At 49.3% G+C, this 19,570-nt stretch overlaps 7 protein-coding genes across 7 annotated transcripts; 5 read left to right on the forward strand and 2 right to left on the reverse strand.

Annotated features, from left to right (window-relative positions):
• Positions 1-28: 28 nt before the first annotated feature.
• Positions 29-2,830, reverse strand: N7455_008082 (ankyrin repeat domain-containing protein; the record flags this gene model as incomplete). Its single annotated transcript, XM_040955644.2, has 1 exon — positions 29-2,830. One exon carries the CDS (start codon positions 2,828-2,830, stop codon positions 29-31), a length of 2,802 nt encoding a protein of 933 aa, XP_040813950.2.
• Positions 2,831-4,815: 1,985 nt separating this feature from the next.
• N7455_008083 (SH3 domain-containing protein) lies at positions 4,816-5,750 on the forward strand (the record flags this gene model as incomplete). Its single annotated transcript, XM_040955618.2, has 4 exons — positions 4,816-4,878; positions 4,941-5,364; positions 5,416-5,640; positions 5,695-5,750. The coding sequence occupies 4 exons, from the start codon at positions 4,816-4,818 to the stop codon at positions 5,748-5,750; spliced, it is 768 nt and encodes a 255-aa protein (XP_040813850.2).
• A 1,746-nt stretch (positions 5,751-7,496) lies between these two features.
• On the forward strand, positions 7,497-8,024 carry mbf1 (multiprotein-bridging factor 1; the record flags this gene model as incomplete). Its single annotated transcript, XM_040955723.2, has 2 exons — positions 7,497-7,652; positions 7,716-8,024. The coding sequence occupies 2 exons, from the start codon at positions 7,497-7,499 to the stop codon at positions 8,022-8,024; spliced, it is 465 nt and encodes a 154-aa protein (XP_040813965.1).
• Positions 8,025-8,806: 782 nt separating this feature from the next.
• On the reverse strand, positions 8,807-10,065 carry tif34 (translation initiation factor eIF3 subunit i; the record flags this gene model as incomplete). The annotated part of the gene is made up of 5 exons (XM_040955599.2): positions 8,807-8,989; positions 9,052-9,228; positions 9,282-9,398; positions 9,465-9,971; positions 10,039-10,065. The coding sequence occupies 5 exons, from the start codon at positions 10,063-10,065 to the stop codon at positions 8,807-8,809; spliced, it is 1,011 nt and encodes a 336-aa protein (XP_040813837.1).
• A 546-nt stretch (positions 10,066-10,611) lies between these two features.
• On the forward strand, positions 10,612-14,059 carry N7455_008086 (C-1-tetrahydrofolate synthase; the record flags this gene model as incomplete). Its single annotated transcript, XM_040955584.2, has 5 exons — positions 10,612-10,966; positions 11,039-11,059; positions 11,113-11,150; positions 11,203-13,730; positions 13,788-14,059. The coding sequence occupies 5 exons, from the start codon at positions 10,612-10,614 to the stop codon at positions 13,894-13,896; spliced, it is 3,051 nt and encodes a 1,016-aa protein (XP_040813886.2). The 3' UTR covers positions 13,897-14,059.
• A 694-nt stretch (positions 14,060-14,753) lies between these two features.
• On the forward strand, positions 14,754-16,739 carry N7455_008087 (NADP-dependent isocitrate dehydrogenase; the record flags this gene model as incomplete). Its single annotated transcript, XM_040955699.2, has 6 exons — positions 14,754-15,032; positions 15,247-15,282; positions 15,414-15,597; positions 15,665-15,701; positions 15,754-16,250; positions 16,315-16,739. 6 exons carry the CDS (start codon positions 14,754-14,756, stop codon positions 16,737-16,739), a joined length of 1,458 nt encoding a protein of 485 aa, XP_040814008.2.
• A 1,108-nt stretch (positions 16,740-17,847) lies between these two features.
• On the forward strand, positions 17,848-19,403 carry N7455_008088 (uncharacterized protein; the record flags this gene model as incomplete). The annotated part of the gene is made up of 6 exons (XM_040955724.2): positions 17,848-17,976; positions 18,069-18,105; positions 18,167-18,234; positions 18,291-18,673; positions 18,733-18,800; positions 18,880-19,403. The coding sequence occupies 6 exons, from the start codon at positions 17,848-17,850 to the stop codon at positions 19,401-19,403; spliced, it is 1,209 nt and encodes a 402-aa protein (XP_040813854.2).
• Between the last annotated feature and the right edge of the window lie 167 nt (positions 19,404-19,570).

A 19,570-nucleotide genomic window follows, 5' to 3' on the forward strand; every position in this document is an offset into this window, starting at 1 on the left:
GTAGCCATGATGCCAGCAAATTTCGAACTTATGGCTCCAGTATGGCTATGGCCTCATAGAAGTTCGCTTCTTTTGCCATATCCAGGGCCGTACGCCCCCTGTCGTCTTTCATACGAGCATCAGCTCCGTTGTCCAGTAGTAACCGAAGGACTGGGACTGAATGTTCTCTAGACGCTGCCCGCATAAGTGCAGTTTCCCCGTCTGTGTCTTGCGCATTGATATTCGCTCCATGCTTTATCAACAACTCGAGGATAGCAAGACTTTTATCTGTTGAAGCCCAAATAAGTGCGGTTGAGCCATCAGACCCGACCGACTCTGTCCCTGCACCACTGGATAAAAGCAGCTCAACAATATCAATATGGTCACTAGCCATTGCCCACCACAACGCCGTCATCCCATGCTGGTCCACCATGTTCGCATTGGCTCCGTATTCAAGAAGTGATGCCGTGGCGGTAATATGTCCTCCATATACCGATGCGATCAGTGGCCTTGCGTGGGGGGCGTTGTTACTGCCATTAGGATCAGCGCCATTATCCAACAGCATCACTATTCCCTCCACGTTTCCAACTACCGCTTGGTTAAATAACGCCGGACAACCATTTACATCAGGGGAATCAATGTCGGCACCCTGTCGAAGAAGGACCCGCATAGCAAAATGGGAGTGTTTGCTGGCTGCGAGAAAGTATCCAAGTGCGATAAGGGCCGGGATTTGCTCGCTCATCTCCATCCATTTCAACAAAAGGAAATAAACTAGGCCGTGGTATTTGTTTTCGACGGCCCAGTCAAAACACCATTGGTCGTCCTCATCTTCTCCTGACCGTTTGAACCCGGTATTTTCAAAATCCCGCACCGTGAGCCAATCTTGCATAGCGCGGATTCCAGTTTGGGTTGCTTCTAGGTCCTGGTTGGTTCCGACCAAACCAGGCAAGCTCTCTGGTGCGTTGAGTGACTTCAAAGCTAGTTGCATGAAGTTCATTCCCGGCACTTTCGTGGAAATACACCATGCAGTCCAGCCTAGTTCGCTGGAGAACGAGCGCCACCATTCAATACCATCTTGTGATGTGGTCCAATCAGAAGGCAGCGATATTTTCTGTGCTTGGAGAAACTCCTCTCTTATGTCTGAGTTGAGAAGCTTGCAAAGCTGTGCAAACCCGTCATTGCGAATAGTTTCGTTATTGTTCAATAATGCTCGGCGGCAAAGACAACCCAGCTCGTAGACTGACCGTTGGAATTGGGAACCTTCTGACCGTTGGCAGAGCCAACGAAGCAATGCAAATGCATCTTGCCATTTTCCCTGACTTATGAGCTGTTCTCTCCGCGCTCTGACTTTAGCGCAGTCAGCTGCAAGATCAGGCAAAAGGTTTCGGCTCCTCAAAACAGGAACAATGCATAGCAATGCATCCTCCCTTGACCCAAGAGAATGGTTCTCAAAGCAGGATACCAGTTCATCAATTCGCGTACTGGAACCCAAAAGCGAGTTCTGTATACCAGAGACGACATCGACTTCTCCACCCAGCTCCTTCACGTTGAGGCAAACTTCTTTGAGAAATTGAATGAAGATATCTTGGGCAGCCATTGTCTCTAATTCATTCTCAGTCCTGATAGCGAGAAAATCCCCCAAGGGGAGACCTTCTTTAGGCTCAAAGCCGAATAGTCGTCGGGAGTCATCAACCAGGTCGGATGGGACTAGTCGGGCCTCTGTTTGTCGAAATATCCACTTGTGGAAATAAAGGTAGGTCTCCTCCTTGCTTGCCTCTTCCTCGCTCAGTCCAACAAGACGGAAGAGTCGCGAAAACCTAGAATCATCATCGGAGTTATACAAAGACCAAGTCCACAGGCCTAATATTGCTTCCAGCTCGTTGACTTCCATTTTCCATCGAAGAGCATCACCACAACGCATGAGACCAATTGAATATGGTCCTGGAGATTGTGTGACAGAACCTTGGGAAGAGCTCCTGCACTCGAAGCCAAGTCGAAACTCAAAGGTCTTCCCGAGGTCAACTCCCCAGCCGGAGATCAAATCCATCGTCGACTCGATCGTTTGTGCGAGTTTGTGAGCCATTTGTCGAATAGGCATCTCATCCCAGGCAGCGTTTATGCTCTGGTCTGAGTTGGATGTGAGATTGGCCAGCTGAGTTCGTGTGTGAATCAACTGTCTCGCCAATGGCGCTTCAATGTGAGGCATTAACGTTGGCGAAGGAATCGTGGCAGGCCGATCAGGCAGCGAGGCCATATTAAAATACTCAACTTTTTCGAGATAAAAGGCGAAGCGGTCTAGCTCCTGCTGTTTGTGGGCCATGAGGTCCCGGTCGTCTTTAATCTTATTTTCGTCGGGCGTCATTCTTTCTGTGCGCAGACAAGTACGTATAATAGCCATTAGAAATGTCGATCCCAGCTGGGCTAGGATGACGGATGCATGGAGGCCTCTCAGTCCGATGAATTGGAAGATGAATCCCAAAATTGTCGATGCGAGGGTCGAGTAAATCTCCAAATACTTTCTGTCAAATCTTCGATCTCTGATCGATTTAATATAACCAGGTTTCTTGGCTGTCAATGAAGGACCCAATTCTTCACTGACAGCCAAGAAAGCATTGAAGACCTGGTCGCCCACATCTTGGTTACCGGGCTGCAACCAGTATATCTTGCTTGGCTTTTCTGCTTTGAGGTAGAACTCCTTTGAGGACCGCTCCATGATGAATGCGCAGAAGAACATTCCGAGAAACAGAAGCGTTGTCCCGATGAGATAGAGTGGGAATGCGTATGAAGCGACAGCTTTGTCGTCTTTCTGGAAATGCTGGGGATACACAAACACCGTGAGTACAGCGTACATAATAGTGCCTTAGTCAGATCGTCAGTCTCATTTCGGGCTCAAAGAAGGAGAAGTACTCACCACACTGTAATATACCACCAAGTATTGCAGCACAATTAAACCAAAATGGATCTCTCCTCTTAATTCCCATGTTCAATGACAGATTAGGAATGTCCAGTTCAGGTAGTTCACTGGGTGAAATTTTGCTATTGCAAGACCAAGCCTTTTTTTCAAGGGCATCTTTTAAAGTGCCAATCTTTGTCCCCTTTTCTCCAGTCTTATGGTCCACATCCTCCCAAGCAACTATCTCAACGATCTTAGGCCGGCCAAAGACTCGTGTAATACCACCATCGTTGAAGAGTTCCGCAGTTGATTCCGATACGCAAGGAAGGAGTTCGCTTTCGGCTTCAGCGGGACCTTCTTGTGCTCGTCCGACGAATGCCCTGAGGGAAGAACTTCCGCATATCCTGATTACCGACACAACGGAAGTCAAGACTCCTAGCGGTGAAAGGGCGAAGATGACATTATCGAGAGTTCTGATGGATTCAGAGAGAAATTGTTTCGTAAGTCGTTCACCGAACAAGGTAATTAAAGGAGCCTTTGATCGAAATATTAGCACATCCACTCGAGGCCTGTCTGATTCAGACAATATCAATATAAACATACCAAGTCGGTAGCAAGATTATTCGTGAAATCATCCCAATCATCAGCCTTAACAAGAGGAAACAAAGATATAAAAAACAGTATAGAAAACATCATAGAAAGCATCATAAATCATAACACATCAATTCATAATAAAACATAGACCATATGGTAAAACTCACAGAATTAACAGAAAATCTTCAAACAACCGCCCAACCCGCCCTCTCTTAAGAGAACACCCCTCCATCATCCATGCGCCATCGATGGACATCTTTTGCCGATCCTCACTCGATTCAGAGCGAAGTACAGAGCCCCCATGTTCGCGAGGCGCCTCGCCCGTGGCAATAATAGAGCGCCAGCTAATGATATCAAGAACACTGTACTCCGTAGCCATGGCTTTAATCTTGTCGGGGTCTGAAACTCACTAAGCTACCTAGTGCAGGCGTGTAAGCGCGGGCTGTGCTGACGAGTGCCCCCGTTGTCACTGCACTAGTGCCGGCCCGCATGGCGCTATACCACGGACTGCGGATCTCGATGGGGGCTTTTCTTTGACCGGCGCGTAACTTATCCTTGATGCATGAGGGGCTTAGGGGAATTAAATACATATAAGATAGCTGATATGCGGGGAGGGGAAGGAGGAATGTTAGTGGTGTGGAATGGTTGGTTATCGGGCTATCGTCATATTTTTGGGCACTTTCACTTCTTATTTTGGGGCTGTGGGATGCAGGATTCATTGTACCCTAGCAAGGATGAGGAGATAGACAAGTTTGGATCAGGAATATGCGTTCTCTCCTGCACTAGGGTCGGGGGTGTGGAACATGTCTGAGATCAACGGAACTCGCGGCTATGACAACCATATGGTCTATCTTGGCAGATTGATGGTGGTGGCATTGTTGCAGGCAGATGGAGACTCTTGCTGTTATAGAATGGTGAATATTTCAAGGAATTGGCCTCCCTAAGGTTGAGTTTCAGATTGAACACAGAGAGGTGTTTTATATTGCACTTGGTGTTGAGGTCCAGATGGATTCCACTCTTGACACATTTATATATATTTTTAGATCAATTCATCAAATCGACAAAAGAAAAGCCGAGACTGGGTACAAGAGGCAATCCAATCTATTTAGAGATTTGAATTAGATAGGGAATTGATGATTGTGAACAGTTGATGTAAATGTTAAGTCAATGTCGAGGCGGAGATTCTGAGATCTTGGCCAGATGCCAGGTGATTTAGGCTACTTAATAACACCCGACCTACTTTGTAACAACCCCCTGTGTCTCCCGACCCTCCCTACTCTTGGCCTTTTCACGTCTTTTGTCATTCTGCAATTGTCGCCTTCAACCTCTACAACCCGCGTCTTTTCATAATGGCGGCCCCCAGCGAGTTCGCGTCTGCGATGACCACCCGGTCGCTCCGCATGGTCCGGACGGTATGGCTTCCCGGCATCCTGTTCCTGAAATACGATCCAGGTACTAATTCAACACCATCCAGGAACTGGAATTCCTCGCCGATGCCTCTGTGATCACTCCCCGCCAGCTCTCCTCCATTCTATCACAGCTACCCACCGATCCCGAGGCCTCTCGGGCGGCGCACGCATCACCATCGCCGGCCCGACAGCAGGCACAGCCTGCGCCAGCTCAACATGTTCCAGTTCAAGCACAGCCCCCTCCGGCCCCCTACACGCCCTCATACTCGCCTCCTGTCTCGCAAATGGCCAATGCGTCGGTGAATGAGAAGGCCTACGCGCAGAATCAATATGCAAGCCAGCCCCCGCAGGCCCCTCCAGCTTATCCCCAAGTCCCGCCGGTCCTCGGTGTCGCCTCGGCCATGTACGCATACTCACCTACCGATGCCGGTGACTTGGCCTTGCAGCCGCAGGATCGCATCCAGATTACCGAGCACATGAATGACGACTGTATGATATTCCCCTTTTCCCTGATATGGATACGAAGCTAATGATAAACAGGGTGGCGTGGTCGCAACGAGCGGACTGGCCAGGAGGGTATCTTCCCTCGAAGCTATGTGAACATTGTGAATGAGAAGGCTGGTGTTTCTTCGCCCCCGCCTACAAACTATGGAAACATGCCTCTTGCAGTCAGCCAGAGTGGACAGCCTGAGAACCCCGAGGACCCAAAGAAGAACAAGATCGAGGAAGGAGGCAAGAAGTTCGGAAAGAAACTGGGCAATGCTGGTACGTCTTGTATACTTTCAATACTCATTATTTGGTTTTCTAACTTGATACTAGCAATCTTCGGTGCCGGTGCTACTGTTGGCTCCAACATCGTGAACAGCATCTTCTAATCATGCGGCCGGACTATTTTGCTAGCCATTTTGTTTCGTGTTCACTCTCATTGATATGGCGTTGGTGGCTTGGATTTTTGCTTTGAATGGATTGACTGGGCTCAATTAGCATCGCTTATTGGCGGGCTTATGGCCAAAGTTTTCGGGGTTCCCAGTGTTCAAATGCTAATTAGCTCTTCATTGCGATACGATCCTGACTTGGGGTTACATACATACCTATCTTAGCCAATGACTTTCTTGATAATCTGGACCACATCAGAATTGACATAAGCTTGAATAATACAGTCACGAAGAACCTACCTAGATAGGTCATTAGATCACCTAATCGAAGCGTAACAAAAGATAATATGTAAATATTCCGCCACAAGTTCATTCCTTGATTCTGACATACAACGAAGGAAAAGAGGGTAGAAATGATGAGTTGGGGTAGGAATGCTCTTATTAATCGAGTCCCACGACAATTGCAGCGAATATAGATAGGCCCGTCAATTTCTGGCCCTCTCTGCTTATTGATCATTCTCCTAGGTCCAGGTTCAAGCACAATCATCTCTCGCCCAAAACACAGTGCAAGTTGCGACCACAGGTGGGAAACACCCATTGAATGTGGGATGCGATAGAATCGCAGTTCTATGGTTGAGTTATCCACAGAGGATAGCTGTTTTGTCTTGCAACACTTGGGAATACTACTGTCGTCTATTTTCTTCCTTATTTGGGCTACAGAGTTCAGACTGAACTGTTCAATGTACATAACTTAAATTGCAAGGCTATATATATATCATCCGACCATGTCATCCAAAGGTGGAACCGCTGATATAGAATGGAAAGTATATAACCGACAAGAGACCAACATCCCTTATATTTTGTTTATAGATTGAGCTGACAAAAAGCCAAAGAGTCTGTAGGCCCAACTTGTCTCTACAAAATAGGGCTAGCAATAATGTACAACATACGATGAGCAGAGAGACTAAGCCTATCCTGGTGCCCGATCATGCGCTCAGCCTCATCGTGGGGACCCGTGGTTTGAGACTCACTATGACTCCTGTGCTTACTTTGGTACAGCGAGCTCCTAGCATGTCGTTTGAGAATGGCGATTGGTTCTTTCAAGGCAGATTTTGTTGCCTTTCTCCTATGATATCTGTGATTAGGGCTGGAAATGTGCGCAGAAGGCCTTATGACATCAAGTTGTGGGTCGAATAACATCATTGTTCTGCCGGTGGTTTGAAGCGGACTATATCTGTATGTTTTATACAAAGATGATCGGGGGACATCATATTGGTGAAGAACAATTTTAAGCCTGTGTTAAATCTGAAAATTGTCGCAATAAGGGTCTGGAATGTATGAAATAGTGTGTATAACGCAAGTGGCTGTGGCAATCGACGTGGTGGGGGAATTGCCGATGGGTATAGCGAACCCCCAAGACCCCATTGAGGTCCCCTAGAAAAGAGGCAAAGCCATGCAACAAACCGAAAGAGTCATACAGAACCGATAGAAATCGTAAATGATTTCAAATGCAAAAGAAAGCCGAGCCACAATACGAACAAGGGCAGACGCCTTTGAGCCAGATATACGCTAGACCCAAAGCGGACTAGCGCGGGATCCCCTCCCTCGAGAAGCTTCTGTGTCATCGATATAAATTGCATTTCTCTCTTGACCCTCACACGACCAACGTCATCTCCCTCCACGCTCTGCTATCATTTTTACCAACCTCAACCACCCACACCCCCCCCAAAACAATCTCCTTTCAAAATGTCTGACTGGGAAAGCACCACCAAGATCGGCAGCAAGTTCCGCGGAGCTGGCGCTCAGCCCCGCGAGACCGTCGTCAAGGGCAAGAGTGCCCTGAACGCTGCCCAGCGCTCCGGTAGCGTTTTCACTGAGAAGAAGTACACCACCGGTAACATTGTACGTGAAATCTCCTTTGAACCCCCGAAAATTACCTTGAATATCCACTAACACACTCGCCAGGGCGCCAAGGCAGGTGCCCCCGAAGGCCAACACTTGACCAAGGTCGATCGCAGCGACGACATCGTCAAGCCCAAGACCATCGGCTACGCCGTCGCTGATGCCATCAAGAGACGCCGTACCGAGGAGGGCTACAAGATGACCCAGAAGGAACTCGCCACCAAGTGCAACACCACCATCACCATTATCCAGGATTTCGAGCGCGGAACCGCCGCCCCCGACCAGAAGGTTCTCGGATCCATGGAGCGTGTGCTGAACATTAAGCTGCGTGGTTCAGACATCGGCTCTGAAAAGTTCCCCAAGAAGAAATAGATGGGGTTGAGTCCGTGGTCTTTATCCCTTCGGGAATGAGACTGGGGCAAATTCCAAAGTTTTTTCTGCATTTGCTTTTTTGCGCTCTATGACTGTCATGTTCCTTCTCCATTTTCATGAGACGTCACTTTTTTTTTTTGTTTTTTTCTACGGGTTTCTTTTCTGCTGGTCGGATTAGCGCTGGCCTTGCATGGGAAACGGGTTTAGAGAAGATATCACGAAAAAAAATTGTATAAATGAGATACCTCACTTTTTGATATTATCAATCTGTTTTTCTATTTGTAACTGGCATCTAAGTGTAAATTTGAGTAGATCGATGGGGTGGTTTTATACCTCGCACATCATTGCACACATAGGAAAGCCTACCTAGCCTATATACAAAGTGGGCACTGGAAATATGCAATACTTCGTTCCTACATAGGGATGCGGAACTATGCTAATTCCTATCCTCATCTTCTTTTCGATACCAGCTGGGCTGTCTGAACGCAATTTGAAGATTTGCAAAGCTTTGATTTTGTCTATTTACCCGATTTTCATCTCTTTTGCGGAGGACCAGGACAGACATAAGAGCTCAAAAATGAACCATGTCATCTTTTTATTAAACAAAGACACAAACACAAGGTACCAACTCCGATTGATCATGGAATCAATGAAATGAGAAAATCGTGGACCGGAAGGTCATCCCATTCCGTATGCGGGACTCGGGGGATCTATCCCAAGTCTTTTCGCCTCGTAAACACATACACACGACGCATCCCAACTTTCTTCACCACATCCCCTCTTTACTTCCGCGCTTGCTCCCGCTCGACCTCGTACATGAAGTCGAAGTATGACTTGTCGAAGTGGTGGACACGGACGTATCCGTCCTCACCACCGGAGGCGTATGCGGTACCGGCGGGGTGAACGTCAATGGTGTTAAGGGGACCGAAATGGCCACGAACGCGGCCGCACTCATCTTCGAAAACCTGAGTAATAGGATTATTAGTATGTGGCGAGTTTAGTCGTTTGAACGCATATTTGTACTCACTCTGTGGTAGAAGCGAGCTTCGAATTTACCCTGGCGGGCGGAGGTGGTGGTGACATCCATGGCGGCTTGACCACCACCCAGAATGACGAAGTCCTTCTTGGGTGTCACGCTAGCAGTGTTGAGAGGAGTGTCGGAGATATAGGTTTTGAGGATGGCGAGGTTGCGGGAGGACAGGAGCTGCATGTTATTAGCCCGGATTGCCTTATAGAATGACCTGCAAAAGAACATACCTTGGCTGACTTGTCTTTCGACGCGGTAATGAAAGACAGACGATCGGGTGCGAACTGAATGTCGGTTATTTGGCTATCGAATTCGTGGATTTGCACGTTCTCGACTTGTTCTCCAGACTAGAGATGGCATTAGCATTTCACGCTCCTCAAGTCACCTGAAATCATCCCTCCCAAAAAGCATACCTTAGGATCATACTGGCTGACACTGCCGTCCTCGTGCCCCGCAATGATGTACTTGGACAGGAAACTCCACCCCGCCACGGTGGCCTTGCTCTCCTCGCAAACGATGGTCAAGGTAGGCTCGGTGGCCTGCGCGCTGAGGTTTTCGCCGTAGTTGATATCGAGAATCGCGATAGTACCATTGAAACCCATGCGCTTTTCCGTCACTGCCAAAAGTCTGCTTCCATCGGGGGAGAATGCCACGCGCTTGACGGCTGTCGAGAATTCCCACACCTTCACGCACTCGCCAGTCTTGATGTTCCATAGACGCACGGTGTTGTCTGCTGATCCGGTTGCAAGAAGAATAGTGTTGGGGCTGACGTCGACTGTCCAGACAGCACCCTGGTGGCCGTTGTAGGTACCGAGACGCTCGCCGTTGGCGGACCACCATGCGCAGACAATCTTATCCTTCGAGACGGAGAAGAGGAGATCGCCATCGCTGTTGAACTTGATTTGGGTCAGGGACCGCTCCTGTTGTTATAGTTGGCTGCGGTCAGTCTCTGTGGATCCATGCAAGATTTCGAGGAAGTCAACGCACATGGCCGGAAAGCAAAATAGGCCGCATTTTGAAGGGTGAGGTGATTAGGAAATTCGAGATGGAGTATCGGAGGGGAAAAATCTGAGACGCTCGGCTCAGAAGGGGTAAGGCGGAGTGGCTTTTTGGGGGGGGTCAACCTCGTCAACCTCACTTTCTTTGACTAGTGAATTTCATCGCACACTCGGCCCTCAATGCCAAGCCTCAATCGGAGGCTAATATAATCCGTATTCCGATATCTACACGTGACTGATATCTGGCGACCCCTAAGCCCTAACTGGTGGTCCCGAACAGGTTAATGCGTCCCGGATGACTCATGCGGCTCAGATAGGAAATTATGCCTCAGGCAGAAACTAGGAGATGGCCGGGAAACTCCCCGACTCTCCGCATGAGCTTAATTACAGACAAAGCAATAGTTGAGGTGAATGTGAGGGGAATATCTCGAAATTGAAAGGATTGGCTTGGCTTCAGTATATCTCCGGAGCGGTGCATGTGAAATCAAGGCCTAAATTGGTTGATATCTTTTCGCAACGCCGGTAGCAACTCCGAGGGTTCGCCCCAAACAAGCAATAATTCATGCCATTCGTCCCCGCTGCCCTACCCCGCTGCACTTTTTATCTCCAAGTGCGTGCGGGCACTCGTCTCCGAAATCTTCCTCTCCTATCTCGTTCTTTTTCCTATAACTATTCCTCTGTCCAAGGAGTCAGACGATCTCGTTCATCGTCAATCGAGTCCTCTTTAGTGAACGTCAATTTTTCCCCTATCAGCCCCGCTATCTCAACTTCCCGAACGTTTTCCGGGTCAGCCATGGCTGCCGCCAAGATTGATGGCACTGCCATCGCGAAGAGCATTCGCCAGGGGTTGAAGTCCGAGATTGAGCAGATTCAAGTGACCAACCCTAGATTCAAGCCGAACCTGGTCATCTTCCAGGGTAAGCATGCCCGTGCCCGTCCTCGAGTGTGATTATAGAAGTGTTGCATACTAACATGATGATTCTATTTAGTCGGCAACCGATCCGATTCTAGTTGGTTTATCTATAAACAGTACGAAAAGATCGTTTGGACTAATGTTCCTTAGGTACCTATGTGCGCATGAAGCTGAAGGCCGCCCAAGAGGTATGACTTGCTGTTTGGGATATTCGAGGCATTATCTCACTTTATTTACTAGGCCAACATCATCTGCACCCTGATCAACGTTCCCGAATCGAGCACGGAGCTGCAGGTCATCCAAGAGATCACCAGAGCCAACAATGACCCCGCGATTCACGGCATCCTCGTTCAATTGCCCCTCCCAAGCCACATGTCTGAGCATGCAATCACATCCGCCGTTTCAGACGAGAAGGATGTTGATGGGTTCGGCGCGATCAATATCGGCGAGTTGGCTAAGCGAGGCGGTCGCCCGCTGTTCACTCCTTGCACCCCTCTGGCGGTGATGGAACTACTCAAGGCAAGCGGCGTAGACCCCGCCGGCAAGGAGGCAGTCGTCCTGGGACGTAGCGACATCGTCGGCAGCCCGGTCAGCTATTTGCTCAAGAACGCCGATGCTACTGTTACTGTCTGCCACTCGAAGACACCGGATATCGCCCGTATTGTGAAGAACGCTGACATTGTTGTGGCGGCCATTGGCCAGACCGAGCTTGTCAAGGGTGACTGGTTGAAGCCCGGCGCTGTTGTCATTGATGTTGGTATCAACTACAAGCCTGATGCGACCAAGAAGTCCGGTGAGCGACTGGTCGGCGATGTGGAGTTTGAGTCTGCTTCCCAGGTGGCCTCACAGATCACTCCCGTCCCCGGTGGTGTTGGTCCTATGACCGTGGCTATGTTGTTGAAGAACGTGGTCCACTCCGCCAAGGGCTACTTTGAGAAACAGAAGGACCGCCACGTCACTCCTCTTCCCATTCGCCTACAGACCCCTGTGCCTTCCGATATTGCTATCTCACGGGCTCAGTACCCCAAGCCCATCACCCAGGTTGCCACTGAGATCGGTATTGCCCCTCATGAGTTGGAGCCCTACGGCCACACCAAGGCCAAGATCAGCCTCAGTTTGCTGGACCGCCTTTCCCACCGCCGCAACGGAAGATACATCTTAGTCTGCGGTATCACACCCACACCTCTTGGTGAGGGCAAGTCAACCACCACATTAGGTCTCACTCAAGCACTTGGTGCCCACCTGAACCGTATTTCTTTTGCCAACGTCCGTCAGCCCAGCCAAGGTCCTACCTTCGGCATCAAGGGTGGCGCCGCCGGTGGAGGCTACAGTCAGGTCATTCCCATGGACGAGTTCAACCTCCACCTTACTGGAGACATTCACGCCATCACCGCTGCGAACAACCTCCTCGCTGCGGCTATTGAGACTCGCATGTTCCACGAGTCCACTCAGAAAGACGGACCTCTTTACAAGCGTCTTGTCCCTGCCAGCAAGGGCACACGTGAATTCAAGCCCATCATGTTCCGACGCCTGAAGAAGCTGGGTATCGAGAAGACTAACCCAGACGATCTTACCGAGGAGGAAATTACCCGCTTTGCCCGACTAGATATCGACCCGGACACCATCACTTGGCGCCGCGTTCTCGATGTCAATGATCGTCACCTGCGTGGTATCACTGTCGGCGTGGCCCCTACCGAGAAGGGTCTGTCTCGCGAGACTGGCTTCGATATTTCCGTCGCTAGCGAGTGCATGGCCATTCTTGCCCTGAGCAACGACTTGGAGGATATGCGTGAGCGACTGGGTCGTATGGTGGTTGCCACTTCTAGGAACGGCGACCCCGTGACTTGCGACGACATTGGTGCCGGTGGTGCCCTCGCCGCCTTGATGAAGGATGCCATTAAGCCAAACTTGATGCAGAGTTTGGAAGGTACTCCCGTGATGGTGCACGCTGGTCCCTTTGCCAACATCAGTATTGGCGCCAGCTCTGCCATCGCTGATAAGCTTGCCCTCAAGCTTGCCGGTACTGAGCCTGATGAGGATCATGAAGCCAAGACCGGTTTCGTGGTCACTGAGGCTGGCTTTGACTTCACCATGGGTGGTGAGCGCTTCTTTAACATCAAGTGCCGCTCCTCTGGTCTGGTCCCGGACACTGTCGTTATTGTGGCTACTGTCCGTGCGCTGAAGGTCCACGGCGGCGGCCCCGAGATCAAGCCCGGTGCCCCTCTCCAGGAGGTTTACCGTACCGAGAATGTGGATGTTCTCCGCAAGGGTTGTGTCAACTTGCGGAAGCACATTGCCAACGCCAAGCAGTACGGCGTCCCGGTGGTGGTCGCGATCAACAAATTCGAGACTGACACCGATGCTGAGATTGCCGTCATCAAGGAGGAGGCGATCGCTGCTGGTGCCGAGGATGCTGTCCCTGCCAACCATTGGGCCGAGGGTGGAGCCGGCGCTGTTGATCTGGCCAAGGCTGTCATGACCGCTAGCTCCAAGGAGAAGGACTTCAAGCTTCTCTACGGACTGGATGGCACTATTCAGGAGCGTATCGAGCGCATCGGCCAGGCCATGTATGGCGCTGAGAAGGTCGAGTTCAGTGAATTGGCCCAGAAGAAGGTCGACACCTACACCAAGCAAGGGTTCTCTAACCTGCCGATCTGTATCGCCAAGACTCAGTACTCACTCAGTCACGACCCAGCCCTTAAGGGCGCCCCCACCGGCTTCACTGTGCCGATTCGGGACGTTCGATTGGCTGTGGGCGCTGGATACCTGTAAGTTTTTGTTCCTGCATTTTGTGGGATTTCAACACGCTAATAATATAACTATAGCTACGCTCTGGCTGCCGACATCCAGACCATTCCCGGACTGCCCACTGCCCCCGGCTACCTCAATGTGGACATTGACACCGAGACTGGTGATATCGATGGACTGTTCTAGATTACGATATAGATAGGGAGATATTTGGAGCTTGCATATACCACTGTTCAGAATTTCGATTCTTTCAACACATACGATAATTGGCGTCTGATCGGGCCCTTAGATGGAGATTTTTCAACACAGCGCAATCCGGGGCAATTGGACACGTGAAATTCATTTTGACAATATTCATCATAATCAATATATATATTTTTTTGGATCTCCATATAAATCGTACAATTCGGTTGGATCTTTTCCGGGGTCAAAAAGGGAGGGCCGGTCAAGGCCGGAGTTGAGCTCCGTTCTCCGGGAACCGCTCTATCACCGCATATAGCTTTCTTCAGCGGGTCGGTTGATGGAGCTTGAAGTAAAATTTTAGCTGAGAAAGGGTTAGATCGATGAGTCAGGACAAATTGAATAGAAAGATTTAAAGAAACAAAGAAATCCACGTGAAATGGTCTCCAAAACATTCCAAACCGTTTCAAAAGTCTTCAATATCTCGTGACTGTCCGGCTTCGGCGCTTCTTTTTGCGGAGTTGTTCATAAGCTCCCCAACCTCCATTACACCGGACAAGGCTTTTTCCTCTTCTACCCTTCTTTAAACACTCTTGAATCTCTTTACCGGTAATTATCCCCTTGTTTATTTGCCTTACTCATCCTATTCCGATCAAATTCCCGTATTGCCCCGGTTTCCTCTTACCCAAGTCCCGGAAATCGCATCTTCTCTCTACCCTTTCTCCGGGAAATTTCCCGACTCCACACTTTCCTTTCTGCCGAACCTCATTCCCTCGGCTGTAATCAGCGAGTGAGGCGACTTACATCCCGCTCAGCCAAACAAAACCTGCGAAATTGGCGCTGACGTTCTTAGCTATCCCACGATGAACGCTCTCCGGTCCAGTTCCGCACTCGCTCGTCGGTCCCTTGCGACCCCTCCTGCCCCTCTCTCTTCTACTTCTCGTCTTATTTCTTCTTCTTCCTTTACTTCTTCTTCCAAGAGAAATATCTCCTCTACCTCCCTCTCTCAACGAACTAATCGAGTTGCTGCTTCTTCCCGCTGGTCCGGATCGATCCCTTCGTCTCTCACTCAAACCCGCACTATGGCTTCCGAAACCAAGATCAAGGTCAAGACCCCTGTGGTCGAGTTGGATGGTGATGAGGTATGGGACAACTCCTCCTTTTATAGTTCAAAGTTTCAATCAGCCTGTTTCACAAGCCCGTACATCCTCGTGCTCGGGTTGCGTGTTTTCGTCGAAAACGCGGGGAAACACGGGGAATATCACGATAACACATGTGTCAATCGGATGATGACGCCGCCCTAGGCTTTGAAACTCATTTTGACACATGCTAACCAATTGATTTTCGTGAACATAGATGACTCGTATTATCTGGCAAGAAATCAGAGAAAAGGTAAGCCTATCGTCCCCTCCTCGACCGGGCTTGGCCTGCACGATCGTCACCGTTGCAGGTGTGCATGCAGTTGATGCGTCATATTACATGCCGGCTCGGATTTGTGCTTGATACTAATTGGCTGCCTATAGTTGATTCTGCCTTACCTCGATATTGATCTCAAGTACTACGATTTGGGTATTGAGTACCGTGATGAGACCAATGACCAGGTTACCATTGATGCCGCCGAGGCCATTCAGAAGTACGGTGTTGGTGTCAAGTGCGCCACCATCACCCCCGATGAGGCCCGTGTTAAGGAGTTCAACCTGAAGAAGAGTAAGCCCATTAAGCTCAGCGGCCGACGTCCGTTTTGTGTAGCACAAAAGAAGCTAATCATTTCTAGTGTGGCTCTCCCCCAACGGCACTATCCGCAACATCCTGTGAGTAAACTCAACCCGATTGGCTTTGACCGTTCACTAACGATCCATCTAGTGGCGGTACCGTGTTCCGTGAGCCCATTGTCATTCCCCGCATTCCCCGCCTGGTCCCTGGCTGGACCAAGCCTATTGTTATTGGCCGTCACGCCTTCGGTGACCAGTACCGTGCCCAGGACCGTGTCATCCCTGGCCCCGGTAAGCTCGAGTTGGTCTACACCCCTACCGGTGGTGAGCCCGAGCGCGTCCAGGTCTACGACTTCCAGGGTGGTGGTATCACCCAGTGCCAGTACAACACCGATGAGTCCATCGCTGGCTTCGCCCACTCCTCCTTCAAGATGGCTCTCATGAAGGGTCTTCCCCTCTACATGAGCACCAAGAACACTATCCTCAAGAAGTACGATGGTCGCTTCAAGGACATCTTCGAGGATATCTTCCAGAAGGAGTACAAGAAGGACTTCGATGCCAAGGGCATCTGGTACGAGCACCGTCTCATTGATGACATGGTCGCTCAGATGATCAAGTCCGAGGGTGGCTTCGTCATGGCTCTTAAGAGTGAGTTTTCCGTCTATCCCGTATTGGTTTATCTCTTTGTTTCGTATCTAACACGTATCTTCAGACTACGACGGTGATGTCCAGTCCGATATCGTCGCCCAGGGCTTCGGCTCTCTCGGTCTGATGACCTCCGCTCTGGCCACCCCCAACGGCGATGCCTACGAGTCCGAGGCCGCCCACGGAACCGTGACCCGTCACTACCGCGAGCACCAGAAGGGTAACGAGACCTCCACCAACCCCATCGCCTCCATCTTCGCCTGGACCCGTGGTCTCGTCCAGCGTGGTGTCCTCGACAACACCCCCGAGGTTGTCACCTTCGCCGAGGAGCTTGAGCGTGCCTGCGTTGAAGTCGTCAATGATGAGGCTATCATGACTAAGGATCTGGCTCTCGCCTGTGGCCGCAAGGACCGCGAGGCTTGGGTTACCACTGGCGAGTACATGGCTGCCGTTGAGCGGAGGCTGAAGGCCAACCTCAAGGCTCGCCTGTAGATTGTTTTCCCCATTTGCTGCAAAATTTGATGAGATACTCCCGTTTTAGAATCCCTAGCGGAAAGATATTGGCCTAATTTTGATTGGTCATTTTTGTATAGTTTGCAATTGAATTGTCATTCTGTATACTTTTTTTTCTATCAGTAGATTGTAGGCAACTAGTTTCTAAAACAGTATGTATCGTGTTAATTTTAGGTTCCATGCTTCTTCCACGTGCTACCACAGTCCATAGCTCACTTCCGCAGGGGCAAAGAGTTCTCCTTTGTCGATCGCAGGGGACATACAATTTAACCACTCCAAACGTCACCAACGCCACATTGTGTTTCAAGAATCAGAGAAGCATATAACCGAAGTCAGCACGAATCAGGCAGATCTCAATAAGGAAATGATAGTTTCACGTTCAAGCACCGAAATTCAATCCCAAACCCTAAGCCAGCAAACATCCATACAGAAGGTGTTCCAAGTAAAAGTCAAACAAGGATGTTCAACTTGATAATGTGATATCTGGCCAGACTGCCCCGGTTACCTTCTCCAGAGTTACGGGGTAAGGTCGTTACCTAACAATCCAAAACCTTCGAACCAATTAGGATGTGGGTCGCCTACGGGGGACCCACAACTCTATTCGGACAGCCAATCACCTGCTTCTGGCTTTAGTAGCGATCGACCTAGAGCGAGGTCTTGACGCAAGTGGTTATCTTTGTTTCCTAATCCGGCCATTTCGTCTTTTTGGTCTTCTTTTTATGGTTGTACCAACCATAGGAGAGTGAATCTTGATTGGAAGAAAGGGGTTTGGGTGTTGAATTCATGGAAGCTGACGCAGATTTTGCTGCCAAACTTGTGTTCGTCTCGGGTAGAGTGTTGGATGTGTGTGGGTTAAGACCGTTCATCTCTTCTCTCTCTTGTGTTTCATTTTCTACTTAAATTAAACTTCCTTACTTGCAATTCGACGATTATACCTACTCAGTATTCAGTGGCAGTCTGATGGCGGTACTGGTGCACATTCACACTGCATTTCGTTCAATACAATGACACATGTCTACTCTACGGCTTTCCACTAAAGTCCAGTTGATATTTTTAAGATTTATCAATTGACTCTCTTGCCGATTGAATGTACGTTGTGATCGTCACTTCGGCCTTTATGGGCCTGGCGATTTTGACTGTCGCCCTCCGGCTATACACTCGGGTCTACGTGGTGAAGGCTCCTGGACTAGATGACCTGATTATAATAGGTGCATTGGTATGTATTTCCATATACTATTCATATCACGACAATATACGTCTTTCAGACGATGTGGGGAGTGAGGGTACAACGCTAATTATCTATCAAAGCTCGTGGACGTAGCACTCTTCGCCTTTATAATTCTTGGTAAGTGGTTCATCCCAGCAGTCTCATATTAGTATACAGTATCTAAAAATTTCATCCACAGAACGAGAATATGGCATCGGCATCCCTACGTCAGAACTATCGGCAGATGATGTTGAGCGCCAACTATTTGTACGAAAAGGGACCCCTCTGCTATGGGACAAGTCACTAATAAAGCCAAATCGCAGTGGTTATGGCTTTCAGTCCCTTTTTACAACATGACCATGATCCTAGCCAAGTTCTCCGCATTGGCCCTCTACACCCGTCTCTTCCGTCCCCGTCCCTTTCGCTTGGCTACCTACATATTAATGGGCTGCCTCGGTATCATAGGCCTATGGACGACACTAAGTGGCTTTTTCTTCTGTAACCCTGTCAACGCCTTCTGGAGTACGTCTGAAGAGGTCCGCAACACAAAATGTCTACCCGCCGGCCCTGTCTGGTTCACCAATGGGGCCCTCCAGACTCTTACCGATCTGGTGATTTTGATTTTGCCCATGCCGCTGTTATGGAAGTTACAACTACCGACAAGACAAAAATGGGGAATACTTGTGGTTTTCGGTCTTGGGATCATGTAAGTCGAACTAACTCATTTGTGGTTGATCTCAGGAACTAAGCTGACTTTTCTTATAGTATTGTTGCCACCAGTTCCGCGCGCATGTATCCATTGAGCATCATGGTTGCCGGAGGAGACTTGACCTGTAAGTATACAACTTCTTTTTCACATACTGCAATATGCAAAATGAAGAAAAAGAAAAACAAAAACTAACACACCAACAGATGCAAATGCCCAAGCAGCACTCTGGTCCTTCCTCGAAGCAAACGTATCCATCATCTGCATCTGTCTGCCACCACTCCATCCACTCCTCTCCCGCATGTTCTCATTCTTCTTCCTCCCTCGACCGATACACCCCCGGGCCTCTAAGGGTCATTCCAATAGAACTCAGATGAGTGAGCCTCTCCGCCGAGATGGCAGCATCTGGTGTAATGAACTCTTCAGTCCCGAACCGGCGAGTTACTCTGCTAGTATTTCCAAGGTCGATACGAATGAAGATGAACATGAGAATGAGGAGGGGATTCGGGTTAAACGAGAGTTAAGGATACAGTCTGATACCCTTCCTCCTGTTCCCAGGTCTCATTCTGCGAGAAGTCTTCGTTTCGATATTGAGATGGGGGAGGGGGTAACGAGGAGTAAGACTGCGCATGCGAAGCCATGCTCGAGTCCTAGTGTTCAGAGAGATTTTGGTGATTTGGGGGATTTCGAATTCCCGGACTATAAGGACAGGATGAATGCTCCTATTTGAAATTGCTGCGAGTTTGGTTTGTATATATTGACCATCAACAAAGCCCGTGATGTAATTGCATATAGTGACGATATGAATGACAATGTTAATCTTATAGCTTGGATCATGTTGTATTTAGCGCACGTGGATCATTTAAAAAACATGATATATATAGTGTTCTGTTATGC

The sequence above is a fragment of the Penicillium solitum genome, assembly GCF_028829755.1.
Source record: "Penicillium solitum strain IBT 25940 chromosome Unknown utg000005l_segment0_segment0, whole genome shotgun sequence".
Taxonomy (NCBI): domain Eukaryota; kingdom Fungi; phylum Ascomycota; class Eurotiomycetes; order Eurotiales; family Aspergillaceae; genus Penicillium; species Penicillium solitum.